Source organism: Camelus ferus, chromosome 32, assembly GCF_009834535.1.
Source record: "Camelus ferus isolate YT-003-E chromosome 32, BCGSAC_Cfer_1.0, whole genome shotgun sequence".
Classification (NCBI taxonomy): Eukaryota; Metazoa; Chordata; class Mammalia; order Artiodactyla; family Camelidae; genus Camelus; species Camelus ferus.
Genome location: NC_045727.1, coordinates 3,906,650 through 3,928,124, shown reverse-complemented (window position 1 = coordinate 3,928,124; position 21,475 = coordinate 3,906,650). Strand labels below are relative to the sequence as shown.

At 48.4% G+C, this 21,475-nt stretch overlaps 1 protein-coding gene across 8 annotated transcripts in view; it reads right to left on the bottom strand.

Moving 5' to 3' along the window:
* The window catches only part of CUX2 (cut like homeobox 2), a 241,094-nt gene that overhangs the window by 52,879 nt on the left and 166,740 nt on the right, over positions 1–21,475 (bottom strand). For all 8 annotated transcript variants that reach the window (XM_032471785.1, XM_032471790.1, XM_032471787.1 and 5 more), the window contains one exon: positions 4,697–4,775. In XM_032471785.1, the coding sequence (XP_032327676.1) occupies positions 4,697–4,775 (79 nt within the window). The remainder of the gene's footprint in view (positions 1–4,696; positions 4,776–21,475) is intronic.

Below are 21,475 nucleotides of genomic sequence, written 5' to 3'. Positions count from 1 at the left end.
CTTGTGCGGCTTCGGGGGGGCGGGGGGAGTTGGGGGGAGAAGTATTTCGACAAATAATTTGCCTGTCAAGAAATATAAAAACAGGAGAGCGTGCATCCTGGCCAATTTTCCAGGAGTGTCATTTTTATGGAGGGGGTTGGGGCGGTGTGTGTGGTGGGGACAGTGAGCAGGGAAGCTCTGAGCACCAACAACACATCTGACATTTGGTTCTTGTGTCTAAGGATAAAATTTAATGAGAACAAAAATATGTCTTCCTAATTCCCCTAAGAAATCATTAAAACATTTTGTTATTCTTAAATGTCTCGAAAATGAATTAGAGCCCTGAAGGGGCTGTTCGTATGGTGTGTCTCCGTCAGTTAAGGCTCCTCGTTCTCTAACTTGGTGACAGCTGGGGATGTGCGTCCGCCCGCTGCCCCTCCATTTCTGGGGGGTGGAATTGGGAAATCAAACACATGGACTCAGCAACAAGCATGGAACGACCCTTTGGGGAGAGGGGCAAGAGGGCATGAGAACCTTCCAGAAAGCTCCCCGCCTATCTCGGGAACTCTCACGGTCTCTGGACATTGTGGTCCTGGCCTTGTGAGTGTGTTAACAGACCTATTTTCAAAAAAAAAAAAAAAAAAAAAAAAAAAAGAGGGTCCCATAGTGAACCCCAGAAATGATGCTCTTTTCCAAGTAGGGGCTGCAAGCTCTTCCTCACCCCCCAGTGCTCCCCTGGGTTTGAGACAACAGGTTATTTGAGTGATGATCTGGTTACTTCTGCCACCAGAATGCAAGCTCCCTGAGGGCTGGGCCCGTGTCTGCATCGGTGGGCTCATGGCTATGGTCTCAGCGTCTAGTGAGTGCTGGCATACAGCAGGCACTCAATAAATGCTATCTGAATAGATAAACACGTGACAAGCAGAAAGCCCTAGTTAAAAAAAAGTACCTTTTTGTTCAAATAACCTTTCTTTTCCTTTCTGTGCCTGAGTCTTATTTCTAATTTATTCAACAAACAATTATTAGGTGCCTACTCTGTACTGGGTTCTGGGCATGCAAATTTAGTGTGACTCAGTCCCAGGCTTGGAGAATTTCACTTGTCCTAGTGACACAGGGATGATGATGAGAACAGTTAATACCTAGCAAGTGCCACTATGTGCCATGCTCGCTGAAGCCTCCCAATGACTGTATGAGGGAAGTTCTGATATTATTTCCAGTTTATAGAAGATGAGACTGAAGCTCAGCAAGATGAATTAATTCTCCATGGTCACCCAGTGAGTAGGTGGTATGGGCAGGATTCAAACTGGGGTCTGGCCCTAAGCCTAGAAACACCAGCCCATCTAAGTGCTGCCCCTGGTGCTACAGGAGAGGTGCTGTGGGCCCCAGTGGAGTGTGGAGACTCTTGGGAGGTATCTTGGGGTCTGTACTGGGTCATTCTCCAATGTCATTTGTCGTTGAGACTGTGCAAAGGACAGAAAAGAGTAGGCAATAGACGGTGTATTTTTCCAGTTTTTTTTTCAGGTAGCTCTGATGAGGGTAGAGACATAAGCAAAAAGGCTACGAGGAATGGGGCCTCTTGGCCTCTCGGCCACGTGCCTGGTGTGGTCCTCAGTGAGGGTGACAACGACCAGGGCTGCAGACACAGCTGTCTTGGCCTCTTGCCACGGGCCCAATGTCCTTGTGGTGCCTGGGGATAGAGGCGGGGGGAGGAGGGGGTGGGAAAGGGGACCACAGTCCCCAGGGCTTTGCTGTCAGGTTCCAGCCATTCTTGCTGCCAAAGCATTCTGATCAAGAAAACCCACACGGCTATGCCACCTTGTCGTAAGTACAGAATCAGGGCTGAGCACGGGACTGGGGCAGAGCAAGGAGAGTCTGCGGATGCTTCTGTTAGTGGGCAGAATGGTGACCTCAAAATATACATCCATATCCTAATGCCTGGAACCTGTGAATGTGAACTTATTTGGAAAAAGGGTCTTTGCAAATGTAATTAAGCTAAGGATCTCAAGACGAGATCATCCTGGATTATCTGGTGGGCCCTTAATCCAATGACCAGTGTCCTTCTAAGAGAAAGGAACTGGAGATTTGGGACCCAGAGACACAGAGGGAGGAAGGCCACGTGAAGACAGAGGCAGTGGTTAAAGACAAGCAGCCACAAGCCAAGGGGCACCTGGAGCCACCAGAAGCTGAAAGAGGTAATAAAGAGCCCTCCCCTAGAGCCTTCCAGGGAGCACACCTTCCCTGCCGACACCTTGATTTCAGCCTTCTGGCCTCCAGAAGCGTAAGAGAACAAGTATGTGTTGTTTTCAGCCCCCAGTTTATGGTAATTTGTTACAGCAGTCACAGGAAACTAACATAACCTCCCACGTGTAGCCAAGTTGTGACATGGAGCAGACACTCTGGAAATATTTGTTGAATGTGCTAAGAACTAAGTCCCATCCCTCCCTGCTGTGAGGCCTGGGGCACAGGACTTAGTGTCTCCAGGTCAGCATGACAGGGACTGGTAGGGCCTGTTCCCTCTGAGCTAGTAACATGCAGAGGCTGGAGCACATGTAACTTCCATACCTGGCCAGCGCTTCTCTAGCTGTGATGTGCCTCCAGACCTCCTGGGGAGCTTGTGAAAATGCAGAAGCTGATTCAGTGGCCTGAGGTTCTGCATTTCCATCCAGCTCCAGGCAAAGCCAATGCTGCTGGTCCAAGGACCACACTTTGAGTAGAACAGGCCAGAGGACGTCCCTCTCACCCAGCCTACTTGCTCTCAGAGGGGAAGCCGCACAACATCGTTGCTGTGTTAGTTTCCCGGAGCCACCACAACAAACCACCACGGACAGGGTGGCTTCAAACAACAGAAATTTATTGTCTCCCAGCTCTGGAGGCCAGAAGCCCCAAATCAAGGTGCTGTCAGGGTCGTGCTCCGTCTGAAGGCTCTAGGGGAGGACTCTTTCTTCCCTCTTCCAGCTCCTGGTGGTCTCAGGCAGTCCTCGGCTTGTGGCTGCATCACTCCAAGCTCTGTCTCTGTCCTCACACAGCCTTCTTCCCTGTGTCTCCCTCTCCTCCTCTTATAAAGAGACCCGTCACTGGATTTGGGGCCCATCCTAAATCCAGGATGATTTCATCTTGAGACCATTACTAATTACTTCTGCAAAGACCCTGTTTCCAAGTAAGGTAACATTCTGAGGTTCAAGGTAGATACAAATTTTTGGAGAACACTATTCAACATACCACAACTACCCAAGGCAGATGGAATGAGAGACACTCCCACCCACTACATGAAGATCCCACAAACAACCTTGACATCAAATATAAATGACTTCGCCTTCTCCCTGCCTTGGCTTGGAGTGGATCTCATTTTCTTCATGAACTCCCAGCCCCAATCCCCCCTCCACAGCAGTGATTTCTGCAGTTCCGTGGAAGGAATGGGAAAGGACTGGTGGGGGGCTGTCTGCTTTGGGGGAGTTAGCACTGTGGCGTCTCCTCCCAGCTCCACCATTATTAAGCAAATCTCTGCTCTCTGGGTTCCCATTTCTGGGTCAATAAATGAGAAAGTTCAGAGGATGAGCCATTTTAGAAAAGGGAAACTTTTTACAGAAGTATATCTACACATTTAGGTATACAGCTGAAGGTTCTTAAACTGACCACACCTCTGTAATCCACACCCAGATCAAGAAGCAACATCTCCAGTCCCTGAAAGCCCTTCCCAGGAACCAACATCCCATCCAAGAGAAACCACTCTCGACTTTTACTAGTACAGGAGCATTTTTTAAAGTGAAATTCTGTAACGTAAAATTTACTGTTTTAAAGGGAACAATTCAGTGGCATTTAGTACATTCACGATGTACAACCGCCATCTCTATCTAGCCCCAGGATACTTTTATTCCCTAAAAAGAAAACCTCATACCCTTTAAACCTTTGTTCCCTATTCTCGCCTCCCCCCAGCCCTGGGAAACACCAATCTGATGATCTCTGTCTCTATAGATTTGCCTATTTTGGACACTTCATATCGATGGAATCATACACTATGTGACTTTTGTATCTGGCTTCCTTCACTCAGCATCATGTTTTTGAAGCTCATCCATACTGTAGTATGGTCAGTATTTCATTCTTTTTAATGGCTGAATAATATTCCACTAGCGGGATAGACCACATTTTAATCTGTTCATCCATTGATGGACATTTGGGTTGTTTCCCCCTTTCGAACATTGTGAATAGTGCTGACATTGTTTCCTGTCTTCATATTTTACGTAAATGGAGTCATACAGTATGTGCTCTTCTGGGTTTGGTTTTTGCTGAACATCAAGGTTTTTGAGGTTGGCTGTGCCATGTTGGGGGAAACAATTTTGGTCTTTTCCTCCAGCGCCCTCTGCTGGCAGAGAGCACTAGCTGCCTTCTGCCCTTTGTGGAACTGGAATAGGGGGTTTTGGAGGGCAAGACTCTTGGCTCCCAAGAAGGTCCAGGTGGAAGATCTCACCAGGAGGACCCCCAAACTCCACAGCTGATGTTGGAAGGCAGTGGGGTAAGATGGGGGAGTCGTGTGGGGACACGTCACAAGAGAGTGGGTATAGACCTCCTCAGTTCCCAAACTCCCACCATGGAGGGCCTGGCCTCTCCTACGAGTCTCAGTCTGCTCCCAGATTCCACCATCAGAAGACCCCTGTGTAATGGTCCTAACAGCAGTTTCTTTTCATTAATTATTCAATTAAGAAGCCCAAGAGTTTCTTACCTGGTGCTTCAATTAATTGCTTGTAAACACTCAGGAAAGCAGCTTCAGCCTCCTGACTTCTCTTACTAAGAGCCACCACCTTTGGAAATAAGAGAAAGAATCATGTGTGACCATGGCATCTGAGTCTACAAGCAAATCTGATCATTTTCTACATGTGTAAACTAGGGAATGGGGTCGGGGGTTGGGGTGGAGGAGAAAGTAAATGAAGGTTAAAAGCATGGAATTAGAAATCTCAGTTCAAGTCCCAGCTCCACTGCCTCTGGCTGTGTGATCTTGGGCAAGTCACTGCCCCTCTCTGATCCTCAGTTTCCTCATCTATAAAATGGAGATAAATAATAGAACCTCCTAGGTGTGTTGTGGGGATTAAATGAAGCTGTATATAAATGCTTAGCACAAGGTCTGACACACATTAGGTGTCAGCAATTATTATTATTCTTGTTACTAAAGGTTAATGTTGGTGGTTCAAATATGACAAGTTTTGTGGGAAAGTGGGACACATAATTTTCTTGCCACTGAAAATTAGAAATTGTTGAATCTTTAGTAAGATATCAGTTTCAACGAATGCCAAGAATGACAAAGTTAGGTGAAACTGTTCCAGCATACCAAAGGTGCTCAATGAATGCTCCTTGACTGATGAATACATGAACGACTGGATAACCCAGTTGGTGAGGGGCTACATTTGCACACTTTCTCTTACTTGTGGACTTTTTTGTTCTGCCAGTGAGACTCTGTAAGATGCATATCTGGGGCTCAGCCCCATCTCATCCCTCTGCTCCTGGCCATGCATTCCAAGCTCTGGCCTTACAAGCTATCTTGATGCTGGCTCTTGGTGGCCCAGTCCCCTTGGCACAGTCCTGGGCCTTCCTGGCACATGGCAGGAGCGAGCTCCTGGCACCCACAGGTCACCATCCCCACCTCCTCGAGGACACCCTGAGTTGGGCAGCCCCCTTTGGGCTGGAATGAGCTGTACTCTCCCTGGCACAGACTGGTGCCAACTTCCTAAATGATGAATCTGTCAGAGCCATCTACTTGTCAACTGTCCTCTTTCAGAGCTGGGCTTTTCTTATGAATCCCAATGCCAGTTAGGGGGGTGACTGTTATTGAATTCCTCCCCTTGAAGTAAGCTCTGTATGTTATTTGGTTCACAGAAGGGCATCAGTGTAATTTGCTGAATGAACAAATCCAAGTGGGTTGCACCAACTCTAGGTTCTGTCTGTGACATCACAGTGGAGAAATGTCAGAGGCCAGTTCTGAGACAGTCTGCTCAGAGGCAGCCAACCAAGGCATAGGTCCTGGAGCCAGGCTGCCTGGGTTCAAATCTCCACTCCACCATTTATTACCTGTGTGTCCTTGAACAAGCAGGTCACTTCAATCCTTGTGCCTCTACTGCCCCATCTGTCAAATGGGGATAATAACACGACAGCTTCCTTCAAAGGGCTGCTGGAGGATCAAATGGTTTAAACAATGGAAAGCCCTTTGCAAAACTCCACGCATGAAGCCCCATAGGTATGTCACCTCTTGGTATGATCAACCCCTTCCTTCTTGCCTGTTATGGGGACAGGTTCTGCCAAGTGCTGGGTGACAAACATCAGCTCTGCTCATCTCTGGTGTCTGATGAAGGCCACCTGAGGAAGGCCCCGCCTCCACACACAGCAGTGCACTCTGGGAAGAATAATTTGAAAACCATAGCAGTTCCTCTCCAGCTTCCAATATGGCAGCCGCAAGCCTCGTGTGGCTTCTGAGCACGTGAAACATGGTGAGTCCAAATCCAGATGTGCTATGAGTGCAAAATATGCACCCGGATTTCAAAGACTTAGTATGAAAAAAAGAGTGTACAATAGCTCATCTGCATTTTTTATGTTGATTACATGTTGAAGTGATAACAGTTTGGAATATGCTGGGTTAAATAAAATCTATTATTATAATTCATTTCATCTGTTTCCTTTTACTTTTTTTTAATGTAGGTACTACAAAATATAAAAGTCCATCTGTGGATCACATTATATTTCTATTGGACAGCTCGGCTTGAAGGCTTTACAAGGTCCACAGAGGATTCGTTATTTAAGAGAGGTGGAAAGAAATGTAGGGTGGATGTTGAGCAAGTGATTTTAAAAAGGTCAGTTCCAAAAGCCCCTTAAGCTCTCTCCTTGTTTATTCTGAGAGCAGTCTCTGGTTTCTTGCCTTCCAAGTGAATGACAGTCTTTCATTCATTCAACAAACATTTCCTGAGCACCTGCTAGGCGCCATGCACTGTGGCTGAGAACTCAGCAATGAATGGTGCAGCCTCAAGCCCCACCCTTACAGGACTCACAGTCCAGTGGGGAGACCCACGTTAAAGCAGATTCCCCAGATAATTCATTAATTACACATGCTAAACACTTCAAAGGAAAAGTGCAGGGGACTGGAGAGTGTAAATAACGGGAGGCTGACCCAGTTTGGTGGGTGGAAGGAACATCGGGAGTTACCTCCCCAGAAGGGGAAGATGGTGACGGACAGAAACGATGTTCTAGAATCTGGGCAAATGGAAGACTTTTATTCTTGCTAACATGCATGAGACACAGTTCCTGCTCTAAGGACTCCCAGCTGAGTGGGAGACACTGCTGTGCCAAAGAGGAACCATAACACAGGAGGAGGTGATGCAAACACTGGCATCTCCAGAGCAATGTGAGGAGGGGCAATTAATTCAGAGTTTCGGGGGGGTGCATCCTTGATGCAATAATAATAATAATAATAAACAATAACAAGTGTAATATTCAAAGTTTACCACGTACCAGATGCTCTTATTATTCATAATCATGTCTCCACGGACACAGCAATCACTGAATGTAGCTGCTGTCATTATCCCCACTGTATAGGTGAGGGAACCAAGGCTCAGTGATGTTAAGTAACTTGCCCAAGGTCACCCAGTAAGTAAATGGCCAAGTGAGGTTCACACCAGGTCTGGGAGTTCAAATTACTGTTCTGAATTCAGATGTGGGCCCCTATCTCCTGGAAAGAGAAACCATCCCAGCCAGTGGGGACAGTCACTCGTATGCCATGTGGAAGCTGCTGCCTTGAGATGCCACCTATGGCTGTACCAAGTCAGGGGCTGCTGCGCTGCTGACCTGGAGCCCACGAAAAGCCATGAGAAACAAAAGCAACTCATCTCCCGATCTCTAGATGGAGAATTATCAAAGATCAGCCGGCAGGAAGACTGAATGCTTCATTATACAGCTGTCCATGCTGAGCACGTGTGGTGGCTGGGGTCTGGGGAAAGGCCTGAGAATGTTCCACTGATTTCTAAAAAGGAATTCAGGGCAGAGGGGGGGTCAAGTGCTGGAAGATGCCTTTAATGCTTTCCTTTCCCTGCCCATTGCACCCTCTACTGTCCATTCATGGTGCTCATGACTTGGGTATTGATTATCTGTGTGACTGTCTCCTTACAATGTGAGACTGGAATGGCACTCAGTTTGAACTGGTTCAAATTTAGGGCTTCCCATGGTAAATATGACTCTTAAAGGCAGTTGCCATTTGGATGCCCTGCCTCGTTCAGTCTTGTCTTAGAGCAATGACTCTGTTTCTAGAAGACCAAGTATCATAGCCTGATCTAGTGTTGGGCTTAATGTCATGAAGCATCTCTCAGCCTTAGTCTGTTCATCCATTAAGTGGGAAGAATACTTTCCATCTGTCGAAGAGGAACGAGCTAACATGCGGCAAAGAGTCCCATGGAATCTGGCAAAAAGCTTTCTAATAAAGCAGATAATTCTTCTTCCAACCATAAGGGATGTCTTTTCCAAGAGCTGCAACTCTGATGCATTTCACCCATGTGCCCAGGGCAGGTGAGCCCAGCATAAATAAAAGGCCATGTGGTTCTGCCTCATGACTGGGCCCCATCACGCAGAAGGGCAGGAGAAAAGGGTCCAGAATGACAGATTTGGCTTGTGACAGGCAGATCTTTGAAGGCCATCTGGGGGAGGAGGCGGCGGCGTCGGCCAGCTACAGACACCAAGAAGGTCATATCAGAAACAGCTCAGCGTGTGACGGAGCAGGCGGCGTTCACACTACCGGCTGTAATATAGGGGGTGAAAATGTGTTTGGTCCCCGGAGTATGAAAGTAACAGGTGTAGAACTGGTTAAGCCAGAGGAGAGGCAAAAGCCTGTTCTAGCTGCCTAGCATTTGTCAGGTGGTTAAAAATGGCACGTTTAGGGCCCCCCCGGGGCTGAGCTTCCGCGAGCTGTCTGAGAGAGCGGTGTCTGGCTACTGAGAACAGCTCTGTGCCAAGCTCTTCACGATGAATGGTAAGAGTTTCTGGAAACCGACCCTTTATTCTGTTCTCAGTGCCTTACCTTTGGAATCTCCAAAAACAACTCTCAGACATGAGCACTTTCTCCCATTCTACAGAGGAAGAAACTGAGGCTCATGGAAGCCAAGCCACCTGGCCAAGATGAGAGTACTAGTTATTGATGGAGGTGGTATCCATACCCGGCATCCTCTCATTCTGCGGCCCAGACTTGCAACTAGAACCCAGTGCTCCTCAAAGTGTGTTGCACAGTACCCCAGGCGTGAGGAGAGGGACCTGTGATCAAGGCTGTGCCCATCTGCCTTCTCTGTGAATTGTACAAAATCTCTTAGCTCACTGGATGCTCTTTTGCTCAGCTTAGCCCAAATGCATTTGGCCACAGAACTTTTTCTTCACAGAATAAACCTGGAAACTCGGGTTCCATGGAACACATTTTGAAAACAGCGTCCCTCTACCACTGGGTCCTGGGCTTTGGGAAGGGTGGGGCATGGCGGTTCTGGGAGATGGGGTGGGGGGGATCTGCTGCGGCAGGGATGAAACTGAAGAGTGATGGGCTGTAGAGCGGTGGGTGTTCAGAGGTCCCAGAATCAGCACATCTGAGGAGGAGGCAGAGGAATGAGATCTGGGGAGAAAAGGAATCAGCCCAGGATGGCCCTGGGGGCCAGGAGGGTGCCCTTTAACACCCTCTGCAGCCTGGTTCTCCTTCTGGGGGTTGCAGATCTGGAGGGCCGATGGGGAGCAAAGAGGAGCAAGAAGAATGAGGAGAGACAGAGAGGAAGGAGGCAGAGAAGAGGGAAGGTTATGCAAAGAGTGAGGGGACGTGGAGAGCAAGGGGGAGCAGAGAGCTGGGGGTCCCCAGACACTGAGGGGAGCAGGTAGGAGAAGGGGTCCTGGAGAGCGAGGGAGGCACAGGCACGGAGGCAGACGGAATGGGGCTCAGAGTGAAGTGGGAGCACAGGGGTGGGGTGCAGAGCACAGTGGGGGAGCAGAGAGGATGAGGGGGCGGAGGCTGTGGGCCGTGGAGAGGAGCAGTAGGAAACCCCGGGAGCAGCCGTGGGGCAGGGGAGTGATCGGCTCAGACGTGCCGGAGGGGAAGGGGCCTGTGCTGACTGCTCGGGGACTGCCGCAGGGTCTGGGGAGGCGATGGCCCAGGTCCAGGGTGCTGCTGGAGACGCGGAGAAAAGAACTGATTCCAGGGACGACTAGGAGATAAACTCCTGATCGAGGACACGGTGGGGGCTGAAGGTGGGGAGGCACATGGGGTGCATTTAGCCAAGAGAGAGGAGCAGACTCAGGAGGACACACCGCAAGAGCAGTGTGCAAACAGCTGAAGATCTTTCCGGCCCGTGTGTAGAGGAACAGATGTATTCTGGACCGTAAAGACTCCAGCCCAGGGGTGGGAGGAAGGCAGAAATTTCAAGGAGGCTCAATCTTTCTAGGTTCTCAAAATGGGCTACTTTATGAGGTACTGAGCTCCCCAACAGGAGAGGCATCCAACTACATGGCCATCCACCTCTGAGGCTGTAAAGGCACTCAGGGAGATTTATACACTGGGGAGGTTTGGCTAAACCATCCAGAAGGCTCGCATCTTACTTTAAGAGTCTGTGTGATAAATCCCTTTTATTTATAGTAATATTCTGATATCCTACCACCTGTAAAAGGGGGTAACAATTACCCTGTTTGGCTGATATGAGAATTATTATTATCAATAGTCACAGTGACTACTGAGCACTGACTGTCAGGCACTGTGCTAAGTGTCTGACACATATTAACTCACTTAATCTTCACAACCTGGGTTGGGGGGCAGATGTGCACTTCACGGATGAAGATATTGAGGCACAGAAGGGCAAAGGCCACACCATGTGGGAGCTGGGACCCAGATCTAGTCCAGTCAGACTCCAAAGCCCAGGCTTCTAACCCGCACTTGGGACTGACTCTCTGGTGGGAGTTTGTGGAAGGGGCTGGAATGTCTGAAAGACCTGGGGGAGCCAGGCTGGCAGGTGGGCAGGGGACAGCGGGGCCGGGAGGAGCCAGGCGCTGGGTCTCCAGCAGGATCGGACTCCCCCACCTCACAGAGCGTGTCTGCTGGGGGTTTTGTTCCCGGGCAGCACGAACCCTCTCTGCCATACATCACTGATGAGGCCGAGCAGATGAAAATCACAATTTAATGCTGGGGCTTAAATGAACAATGCGAGTTCGACTCTTGTTTTTGGTAGCTGTTGTTGAGCTGGACTCTCTCGGCTCCTGCCCAGACAGGGCAGAAACTGGCACCCTCTCTGGCCTTCTGAGGTCTCAGGGGGCATTCCCAAGGGAGGGACACTGAGGGTCCCAGAGAGGCCCCATCCTAGCCGAGGCTCCGGAGCCAGCACCAGCCACTCTGGAGCCTGATGGGATGGAATAAAATTAACATATTTGGCCACTTGTCACTGTTTTGAATTCTCAGGTATAAATCACAAATTCACTTTGAACTGGAGGGGAAGGGGCTTGTGCTGACTGCTCAGGGGCTGCCGCAGGGTCTGGGATGTAAGTCACTAATTCAAATTCAAGCTTGAGCTCTGAGATCCCCTCTTCCAGGGCTACAGGTCCAGCTTCTAGATCCTACCCCCAGCGCAACAGTGAAGGACGCAGGCAGGAGTTCAGTAACTGCAACAACAGCAGGCGGTGTTTACTGAGCACCTACTATGTGCCTGCCCCAGGGGGGTTATCCCGCCTCCTTCCCCCAGGCCCTCAAACACATACTGAGGGTTTGGAGTTTGTTTTTTGTTTGTTTTTGTTTTGGGGGAAGGTAATTAGGTTAATTTATTTACTTATTTATTTTAATGGAGGTGCTGGGGGTTGAATCCAGGACCCCATGCATGCTAAGCATGTACTCTACCACTGAACTATATACCCTCCCCACCTTTGTTTATTTATTTTTGTTTGCTTGTTGTGCATACTGAGGGTTTTACATGCATTGACTCACTCGATCCTTGCAAAACTCCCATGAGGTAGTGTTATGGACTGAACTGTGTCCCCTCAGCATGCCTATATTTGGAGATAGCAGGTAATTAAGGTTAAATGATGTCATACAGGTGGGACTCTAATCTGATAGGATTGGTGTCCTTATAAGAAGAGGAAGAGACACCAGGGGCGCAGAAGCACAGAGGAACACAGTAAGAAGGTGGCCGTCTACAAACCAAGGAGAGAGCTCTCACCAGAAAATTAACCCTGCCTTGATCTTGGACTTTCTGCCTCCAGAACTGTGAGAAAATAAAATTCTGTCATTTAAGCCACCCAATCTGTGGCATTCTGTTATGGCAATCTGAGGTGATTAAGACAGGTGGGCTCTAGAGTTATTCCCATTTTAAAGATGAGGAAACTGAGGCACAAAGGGATTAAAAAACAACCAAGGACACAGCAGGTATCCATTGAGATACAAAATTTGGGCAGTGTGCCTTCTTGGGGGCTAAATCTTGGGGACTTTGATAAGAGGCAGGGAGATGCCAGCAGGCTGGGGACACTTTTACCAAGAGGATGGACAAATGGTTGCATTAATGGGGACCATGTGACAGATTCCAAGGGAAGAAATCATATATTTGACAATAGAGGTTTGAGATTTTCGGAACCAGCCCCCTTCCAGCAGGCTACACATTTACCCCCAGTCAGTTTCCATGGAACTGGAAGGCATTGTTGGGGTGAGTCATGCAGGCACCCCTTCCTGGGGGAGTCAATACCAGGCCCGTCTAGCTCCAGAAGCTGCCATCAGCTTAGGTCTGAGCCCCACCAGAGGAGAGTCTTTCTGTTCACTGCTACATCCCCTTCACACAGCCTTGCACACAGTAAGTGCTCAATTAATGTCTGCTGAAGAACGAGTGTCACTATGTGTCATCCTTAGGGGTCTCTCTTTAGAGATGTCTGAAAAGTGCCAGGCACCTCGACTGGTGCTGGTGTTCTAGTGAAGGGAGAGTTTCTGCTTCGTCCCAATCTCCTCTGAACACCAGGCACTCACCCCTCAGTCACTACCTGATGACAGGCTGGTGCTCAGGCTAACTTCTCATCTGGATGTTGTTCCATTTCCCCAACCAGACTGTGAGCATCCAGAGGGCCAGGATTGGCTTTTTTTTTTTTTGGTATTTAAAAAAATGAAGTAAAATAACACATGCAAAGTGCTAACACAGTGCCTGACGTATCACAGGCACCCATCTGTCTTCTCAGCAGGGATTTACTGAGCATATTCTAGGGACAAGGGCTATGCTAGGCACCCAGCATTCAGCACCAAGCAAGACTGACCCAAACCCATATCGTTGTGGAGCTGACATACTGCAAAGGCAGAGGCAGGCAATGAAAGAAATGATACCGAAGGTAAGAAAGTGATCAAGTGCAAGGGAGGAAAATAAAGCTAGGACAGAGGCAGCAGTCTGGGGCAAGGGTGTGTGTCTTGCCTAGCAGGGCCAGGCAAGGCCTTGGGAGAAGAGGACAGTTGAGTAGACTTGTAGACAGGGAGGGAGTGTGTCTTGTGGCCATCTCAGGGAAGAATATTCCAGATAGCTAGACTAGCAGGTGCAAAGGTCCTGGGGCAGAAGTGTGTTTGGCTGGTCTGACTAATAGCAAAGAGGCCAGGGTAGTGGAAGAAGGTGGGGGAAGGGGAAGAGGAGGAGAAGATGGGCGGGAAGGGGAAGATGAAGAGAGGAGGTCAGGGATCAAAGGGATCAGAGTCTCGTAGGACACTGAAGACTTGGGCTTTTTCTCCTGAAGGGAATGAGGAGCCACAAGAGGGTTTAGAGCAGATGAGGGACATGGTCTGACATATGTTTTAACAGGATCCCTCTGGCTGTTGTGTGGACAATGGACTGAGGGGGGCTGGGGTGGAAGCAAGGAGACCAGGGAGGTGGCTACTTTAATTATTCAGGCGAGAAGGATGGTGTTTCTGGCATCTCAGGGCAGGGTGGTGGCAGTGGAGGTGGGAAGAAGTGCTGGGGTTCTGGATGGATTCTGAAGGTCCAGCCATAGGGTTTGTTTCTTGGAAAGACAGAGTGGATGCCGGGGGGTGGTGAGAGGAAGAGGGGTGCCAAGGGCAGCCTGTGGTCTGGGGTGTGAACACCCGGATGATCCTGAACAGCTGCTGCCGTGATGTTCTCCTCCCTCGGAGTCCGGGACAGGACGAGTCAGGAGTGGGCACTGAATCAACACTGACTGAACAAATGAATGAATGAGATAAGGAAGGAATTTAAGAGGCTCTCTGAGCTAATCCTTCTGAGCTACAAACTTAAATAAAACCCGAGTCTAGAAGGACAATGAAAAATGACACCCTCCAAGTAGCCCAAACTAAGCAGCAGTCTTGAAGGCTCCATGGAGACTTCTAGCAGGCTCTCTGATGGGGTAACCGAGTAACCCGTAGAGTGAGGAGACAGAGGCCTAGGATCTGCCCCAGAGATCCCGGCATCTCAGGAAAGCTGACAGCAGCGTGGGAAACAGGAAAAATTGGACCCAGGATTGAGCAGACCTGGGTTCTGGTTTCAGCTGGAGCCTTGTTTCCCTGTTCATCTTTGGGCATGTCACGCCCCTTTTCTGAGCCTCAGTTTCCCCATCTGTAAAGTGAAGGTGTTGGGCTTATGGTCCCTAACTCAAATTCACCCAAGCAGACAGGCAGACAGTCTCCTCCCCACACATCAATTTCTACCCCACTGGGATTTTAATCAAAGGCAATGAATGCAAGGTCTCGGAAACTCACCCAGGCTTGGACAGAGGCGTGGGTCTGCTGGGAACATGAGGTAGGAACAAAAAACACCGTGCAATTTTATTTTAATATTTTTAATTATTCCCAGGCTAAAAATAAGGCACAGAGCAAAGTGTTTTCAAATGATGGCATTAATGAACACTTTTTATCCAACATAATACGGGCCCCCAAATGCATTTATGTCAGGCTCCCTGAGATCTCGCGAGCCGCTGCCCCACGCCGGGCTGGCTTTCACGGCTTGGAAGCGGTGCAAAAATGAAATATCCCACAAGCGCAGGCTGGCAGGCTTGCTATTAGCAACGGTATAATCATCAATTACGTCCAATCACAAACTACTGATTTTATAATTATCAAATGAAGTTCTAACTTCTCACCTCTGCTCAGTGGCAACTAGTATAATCTCTAGGTTCAAAAAAGGAAGCTTTTTTCTTTTTTTTCCTGTTCCTCTCATGCTCTTTCTCTCTTCTGGGGAAAAGAATTTCCAGGCCTCCACGTAAGACTGCACTTAAATTGCTTGTCACTCAAAACAAAGGCGAACCACTCATTTGTAATTCACCAGCCACCTGAACAGACTGCCTGTTTTCCTTTAAGCATCCATGCACTGAAGCACAAAGATCATTTTTCTATTGTTAAAATTGTATAAGCCGGGGCTTTTTTTAGCAGCGAATACACAATTTCGCTTCTCTTCTGAGGGCTCCCAGCATAAAAGGGACAGAAGGCTTTCTTTAGTGCCTTACAAATAAATTTTGCTTTGGGGTATTAAAAAAAAATCAACTGCGTGCTCATATAATGAGCTGAAAAGCTATCGAGGCCGTTTATATATGCGGGCAGGGACAGAAGTTATGTTTCCTGTCCTGCCAAGGGTGTGGCCAGTGTATGAAGTCAGATGATTGGGATTCATTCTCATGGGTGCTGGAATAATCTGTGTCCTATTTCCTTCTTTAGGGAGGTGCCGATACCACAAATGTGGCTTTGTGCTGACTGGCACTCGGCTGGCAGGCTACGAGAGCAGGAACAACCCAGGAATGGGTGGCCCAGCTTGGACCTTGCTATTCCAGGTGGGCTCTACCTGTGTGCCTGACTCTGTGGCTTCCTCATCCCAGAGGGACAAGCCACGGACAATTGCCACGAAGCCCTTGCATGCAGTCAAATTCCGTGGCTCAGCCTCTAACGAGCAAGCCTGTTTCGACAATAGCTGTGTTTCTGTATAACTGATTATAATCAGAATACTTTGCAATTTTAATCTAGAATTTTTTATAATTTACGGAGACCTTTCACAAGAATTAGTACATCTGAGCTTCTGCACACTCCCAGGGGTGGCTCTGGCAAGGAGGATGGTTCTTGTTTGAGAGGCCCAGAGAGGCTGACACAGCAGCCCCAAGTCACACAGGAGAGGTTGAGGTGGGGGTGTGAACCAGGTCTTTGGATTCAGAGCCAGCTATATGGCAGAGATTTTGGGGCTGGAATTCGTGCAATTCCCCACTTGAAGTGGGAGAATAGTTCCCATTTTGGGTACATTAGAACAGCCTCAAGTTTATCCCCAAATGTCCCCTTCTCATGTCGAATATGCTATGCTTCCCTGAGTGGGTGAGTAAGGAATGGGGCTCCCGCCAGCCCATCAAAAGTTATTCATAAACCACAGCCGGTCTTTTCTATGCAGTAGCCATGAGGACTAACAAAGATTCCAGGTTTAAAACAACAGTGAAATTATTCTGTATGATACTGTGATGGTGGATACACATTATGCATTTGTCAAAACCCATAGAATGTACAACACAAAGAGTGACTCCCTAAAGATGGACTTTAATTAATAATAATATATCAATATTAGCTCATCAATTGTAACAAATGTACTGTACTGATGCAAGATGTTAATAATAGGGGAAACTGGGGTGGGGAGCCCTATACTTTCTGCTGAAATTCTCTCTAAACCTAAAATTGCTCTAAACAACAGTCTATTAATTCAAAAAGGGAAAGCAGTGAACACACACAAAGCCAGGTACTGGGTACCTAGTACTGTTCTAAGCATTTATCACATTTACTCATTCAATCTGTATAATAGCCCTATGAGACTTTATTGGTGGGGAAAACAAGACATCAGAGAAGTCTGACTTGCCCAAAGTCACATAGCAAGTGGCAGAGCTAGGATTCACACCCTGGACTCCAGAGCATGTGCCCTTGGCCGTGACAGTAACAGGATTATCACTGGGCTCTCTCCAGAAGCCTGTCCCTTCCCCATGGGACACTGGCACATGTGAGCGTCCTACCTTGCTGACGTATGTCACACAGCACAACAGGGTCATAAACAATGGGTCTGGGGCCAGATACACCCCATGGACATGTTTTCTTGGACCTTCCAGTGTTTTAAAAATATTTGAGCCATACCAATAAGGACATGAAAAGATGCTCAATATTGCTAATTATCAGAGAAAGGCAAATCAAAACTATAATGAGTTATCTACTCATATTGGCCATATGGTCATCATTAAAAAGATCACAAACAATAAATGCTGGAGAGGGTGTGGAGAAAAGGGAACCCTCCTGCACTGTTGGTGGCAATGTAATTCAGTGCAACCACTACGGAAAACAGTATGGAGATTCCTTCAAAAACTAAAAATAAAGTTAATATATGATCCAGCAATCCCACTCCTGGGCATATATATGGAGAAAACTCTAATTCAAAAAGATACATGCACCCCAATGTTCATAGCTCTACTACTTACAATAGCCAAGACATGGAAGCAACCTAAATGTCCATCAGCGGATGATTGGATAAAGAAGTTGTGGTGCATATATACAATGGAATACTACTCAGCTGTAAAAAAATGAAACAATGCCATTTGCAGCAAGACGGATGGGCCTAGAGATGATCATACTAAGTGAAGTAAGCCAGACATGGAAAGACAAATATCATATGGTATCACTTATATGAGGAATTAAAAAAAATGATACAAGTGGACTTATTTACAAAACAGAAACAGACTCACAGACATAGAAAACAAAGGGTTTGGGTTTGAGTTTTGGTTTTGGTTACCAAAGAGGAAAAGGGGGCAGGGATAAAATAGGAGTCTGGGATTAGCAGATACTAACTCCTATATATAAAACAGATAAACAACAACATCCTACTGAATAGCACAGGGAACTATATTCAATATTCTGTAATAATCTGTAATGAAAAGGAATAGAAAAAGAGTATATATACGTATAAGTGAATCACTATGCTGTACATCAGAAACTAACAACACTGTAAATCAACTACACCTCAATTAAAAAAATTGAAAAACTATTTGAGCCATAAAAATCCATCAAGTGACACACTTAAGACCTGTGCATTTTACCATATGTCAGTGATACCTCCATAGAGTACTGTGAGCATGAAAACGGGTGTGTGTATTTCAAGCTAGCATTTAAAAACCAGAAAAGATCCAGATTGCTGGCTTCTCTTGGAAAACCAGAGGATCTGGCCAGCCTGGGCCCACGTATCCACCAACAACTGCCACCTGGGGAAAGCACTGGCTTCCAAGTGAGACAGACCAGAGTTGGCAGCTCACCTGGTCCTCCCGTGCACCTGCAGTACAGGTGTGGGACCCCATCAGCATTAGTATTTTCACCCTGGCCTAGACAGACACTCCCCTTTCCCCTTGCTTTGATTTCTCCACATTCTTCTTGAGTTCCATCAGCCTCCTCTCCCAACCCCACCCTTCAAATAGTGATTTCAAAGGTGGATGAAAAACAGGAGCGATGAGCAGGGTGTCCTGTACTGGCCCTACTTCTTGCTTCCACACAGCCCCAAGTGGCTGGCAAACTGCCCTTCCAAACTGCAGCAAGATCCTGTGTGAGCCCTCCACCCTGAACACAAAGCAGTTAGGCACTCCCAACTCAAGTCCACCTGGGCCCAGGGAAAAAGGGCCATTTAGAGCACCTGGATGATTTGGTGCCTTCCTGAATGGTGAGAAACTGATAGAGCTGGAAAGACCAGCAGGGTTTGGTATTCTGTATTCTGATGGTAATGGTGGAGCTAGGTGGGCCCCAGGGTGGGGGGAGGGTGAGTGGGCGAGGACGGAGGACGGCACTGGAACACATGCACCTGGGGCTTAATAAAGCCCTGTGGATTCAAGGAAGGGCTGGAAAGCATATGGGCTTTGGAGTCAGGTCTGAGTGAACGAAGTCTGAAACCTGTAGCTCTGGCTGTGTAATGTTCGGCAAGTCACAAAGCCTTCAGAGCCTCAGCTTTCTCAACTGTAAAATGGGTACTATGATGTGACGAGCATCCTACCAGGAGGATCAAATCAGGGAGGTGAAGCAGCTGGCACAGTGCCCACCCTGCCAGCGCTTAATGATGAGTGAACATCCTTCCTTGACCTCTCTGTGCCTCGGTTTCTCCACGTAGAAAGCAGGGACAAGCAAGACCCAGCTTAGGTGTGGAGACACCAGCAGTTGACATATGCTTTGTTCACGGTTAAATACTGGATAGTGTTGGTCAAGCCACAGACAAATCTTGGGATTTCTGGGCAAAGGGACCTGAGGAGAAGCTGGCACTATGGGGGGTGGAATGTGAGAGGTGGAAACTGCTAGAACAGGAGGGCTGGAGCTGAATCACCAGAGTGCGGTCAGCAACACCAGGAACCACTCCAGCCAGCCCGGCAACAAGCGCCCTCGGCAATGCAGGGCTCCGCCGACTCCCACTGCCCTGAGCTGGCTGACGACCCTGCCCCGGCCTCTGGGCTCTCGCTGCCTCAGGCTCTACTGGCCATGTGCTGCAGAATCCTCGTCCCTGTCCCCGTCCCCGCTAGGAGGCCTGCAGGGGTCCCAGGTGGCTGCGGTCTCCCCTCTTGAGGTCATCTGGAGAAGTTCTCCGAAATGCCAGCCCAGAAGAGCTGAGGTAAAAGAACACGCATGCCCTTTATGGAGAAGCGGCCACCCAAATGCCACTGAAGTGCCACCTGCCCAGGCTTTTAAATGTAGCAGCGTCCCTTCTGGATGTCTCTGTGGAGTGGGCCTCAAGACAGCCCCATGAGAGCCTCAGCTGGTCACTCGGGGCACCACACTGTCTGCTGCCCAGTTTCTGCAGTCAGGGGCCCATTGCCTCTGACTTTCCAGCTGTGGTTCTCAGCCATGGGCTTCCCGCTGTGGGCCAATTCAGTTCCCAGTCCCCCCACTTCTCTGTGGCCATGGGCAGCAACTGGCCTTCTCTGAGCCTTTGCTTCCAAATCTGAGGATGATGGTAAGGGTTAAAGGTGATACACACAAAAATTGCTTAGCACATAGCCTAGCAAACAGACAATGCTTAACAGGTGTTGATTTAACTATTGTTATGATTTTCAGTGTGCCATGCACTACACTGAGAAGAAGAAACCACAGTCCCAGCCCACAAGTCGTAGAGTAAGAAAGAGGCCATGGAAAAGGGCAGAAGGTAAGCAGCATTCTGAGGAGGGGAGTCAAGGAGGGAGGGAGGGGTTTATTCCGCAGGGGCACGGGCTAGAGGAGAGCTTCAAGGAGGAGCTGGCACTGACTTGCAAAGGACAGGCAGGTAGCTGATCCATAGGGAGGAAGAGAGGGTGGCGTGTGCCAAGCTGGGAGGTAAGAAACACTCTGATCTAAACAGACAGCATGCATCACTCCTCCAAGCCCAAGGTTGCAAACATGGGGTCCACAGTCCAAATCCCCTCATGTACTTGCCTTTGTTCAGGTTTAAAACATGTTCATTTTTTTAGCAAACCTTTAAAGATCAGGAGATTTTACATAAAAATCGAGATTTCCAGCTTGCCAGAAAAATTAGAAAATGTAGCCACAGAGGGCTCCACTCCTGCACAAACAGCATCAAAAACAAAAACAGTAATAATAGTGAATACTTACTGAGTGCTCAGTGTGCTGGGCACTGTTTTAAGTGCTTTTCGCACACTGAGTCTCCAAATTGTAAAAGCCCTATAGGGTGGGCGCAGTAATGTGTTAGTACAGGTTTAACAACTGGTTGGTGAAAAAAAAAGGGTCCTGGTTTGCAGTGCCTGCCAATTCCCCTGGTGCAAATACTCCCACCATGGCAGATTTCAAGCTCTCAGTGTCACTGACTGACCGAGGAGTTTGCTGCTACGAGCCTCTCCAGTACATCAGTGGTAGGAGGAGTTACCATTTCCACTTTCCAGATGAGGAATCAGAGGCACAGAGACATCAAGAGACTTGCAAGGTCACACAGCCAGGAGAGTGGGCAGAGCAGGGATTTGGAGACAGGTAGCCTGGCTTCGAAGTTTGTGCTCTTGGCTCCCACAATGCACTGAGAGAAAGAAGCCACTCCGGAGGTGGCACACAGAGTCCCAGCTTGCCTCAGGCCCCACTCCTCTCTGTCGCCTCCCCTGTGCCTGTGCTGCTCAGTCAGCTTGCCTGTAGGACCCTGTGGGCAACTGAGTTTGCAGCCCTGCTTTGGGGTATGAAATGTCACCCAGCCTCCCACTTACCCCCCTGCCCTTCTGGGAACCCCTCCAGGTACACGGACACAAACAGAAGGCACCCAGGGTGGGGGACAGCCAGCTTCTTTTGCTGTATCCCAACTCCATCCCAGGCACCTGACACAAAATATCAGAGCAAACCTTTACTTCAAATGCTCCCTACTTTTTTTTCTCATTCTCTCTTTGCCAGGAGCAATAACAGTATCAATTTCATGGAAGCAATTTTTCTGTTTCCCTCCTCGCCTCCACTACCCCATATAACAAAACCTGGAAACAGTATGCTCTATAGGGGAAAAAAATAGCAAAAAACCGTTCAGCTTAAGTTGGAAATACAAGTGAT